This window comes from Amphimedon queenslandica, unplaced genomic scaffold (assembly GCF_000090795.2).
Source record: "Amphimedon queenslandica unplaced genomic scaffold, v1.1 AMPQUscaffold_11513, whole genome shotgun sequence".
Classification (NCBI taxonomy): Eukaryota; Metazoa; Porifera; class Demospongiae; order Haplosclerida; family Niphatidae; genus Amphimedon; species Amphimedon queenslandica.
Window position 1 is genome coordinate 8,627 of NW_003548245.1, and position 1,345 is coordinate 9,971.

At 35.8% G+C, this 1,345-nt stretch overlaps 1 protein-coding gene across 1 annotated transcript in view; it reads right to left on the reverse strand.

Annotated features, from left to right (window-relative positions):
* The window catches only part of LOC109589236 (serine/threonine-protein phosphatase 6 regulatory ankyrin repeat subunit A-like), a 5,491-nt gene extending 4,475 nt beyond the window's left edge, over window positions 1-1,016 (reverse strand). Inside the window, exons 1-2 of the mRNA XM_020005347.1 lie at window positions 692-1,016; window positions 29-583 (exon numbers count right to left, since the gene is read on the reverse strand). Of these exons, the coding sequence (XP_019860906.1) occupies window positions 29-583; window positions 692-1,016 (880 nt within the window). The remainder of the gene's footprint in view (window positions 1-28; window positions 584-691) is intronic.
* Between the last annotated feature and the right edge of the window lie 329 nt (window positions 1,017-1,345).

The following is a 1,345-nucleotide window of genomic DNA, read 5'->3' on the forward strand; positions in this document are numbered from 1 at the left end:
GAGGTCTCTATGAGATAATGTACCATACCAATATTATCAGAACGAGAAGCATAATGAAGAGGAGTACGACCAGACTTGTCTTTAGGTATTGGATTAGAGACAATGTTTGGTTCCAAATACTGGTATATATAAACTCTCTTTCTCTCTGCTAGTAAGTGTAAGCAGGTGATGCCATCTTTATCTTCTGCTAAAGGATCCATTCCATGTGTCTCAATTAGTGTTCTTACTATTCCATTATCTCCTCCCTCACATGCTGCATGAAGTAAACCACGTCCTCTATTATCCATTACATTAATACCTTGAGGATAAATACTGGATAAATAATGAAACACATCAATATGGCCATTACTGCAAGCTGTATGTAATACAGTGGATCCTTCATTATCAGTAGCTGTAAGGAGATCATGATGAGTAGAACTACCAGTGACTGAGAACAGTAAAGCTTCAGCGGTATCCTTATGACCAGAGGCAGCTGCTAAGTGTAATGGTGTCTGTCCTTTCTTGTTAGTAATTAATAAGTTATTGTTAGACAGACTGGCTTTTAGTAATAGTGATACCATATTCTGTCGTCCATGTTGACAGGCTAAATGTAATGGTGTATTACCATCTTTATCTTGTACATTAATAAGTACAGCATTATGTGGATTATTGTATATGTCATGAGGACTGTCTAATAAACACTTTATCTCACGTAACCAGACAACACTCATTGAGGGTATACTCTTACTCAGTAAATATTCTAATATTTCATATTCATTAGTTGCTACAGCAAAATGTAGTGGTGTACGGTCTTGATGATTGGTTACATTAGGATGGCAATAATTATTATCAATGAGATACTTCAATGTATTCCAGTCACCCCTCTCTAATGACATGTGAACTGTTCTGGACAAATCGATTTGATGATTCTCTACCAGATACTTAATGACGTGAGCATGACGATAGAAAAATGAATAATAAATAGCATTCCAACCTTTGTTATCTGTTAGGCTCAGACTACACTTGTAATCCTTCATGTATAATTCCAGTAGTAAAATATCACCAGATTGAGCAGCATAATGAATTGGTAGCTTACCATTACTGTCAGCTTGATGAGGATCTAACTGATAGGTAGTTATTAATTCTTTAACAAGAGATAAGTTAAGAGACAGTGAGGCATAATGTAAAGCAGTGAGGCCATCCTTAGTAACTGCAGTAGGAGACAAACCTTGTTCAGTAATAAGATACTGAACTAAATCAAAGTTACCACTCCATGCAGCATGATGTACTAATGTGCGTCCTTCATTATCTGTTTTATTAATATCACAATGCTGTACCTCAATGAGATATTGAGTGGTATCAATAT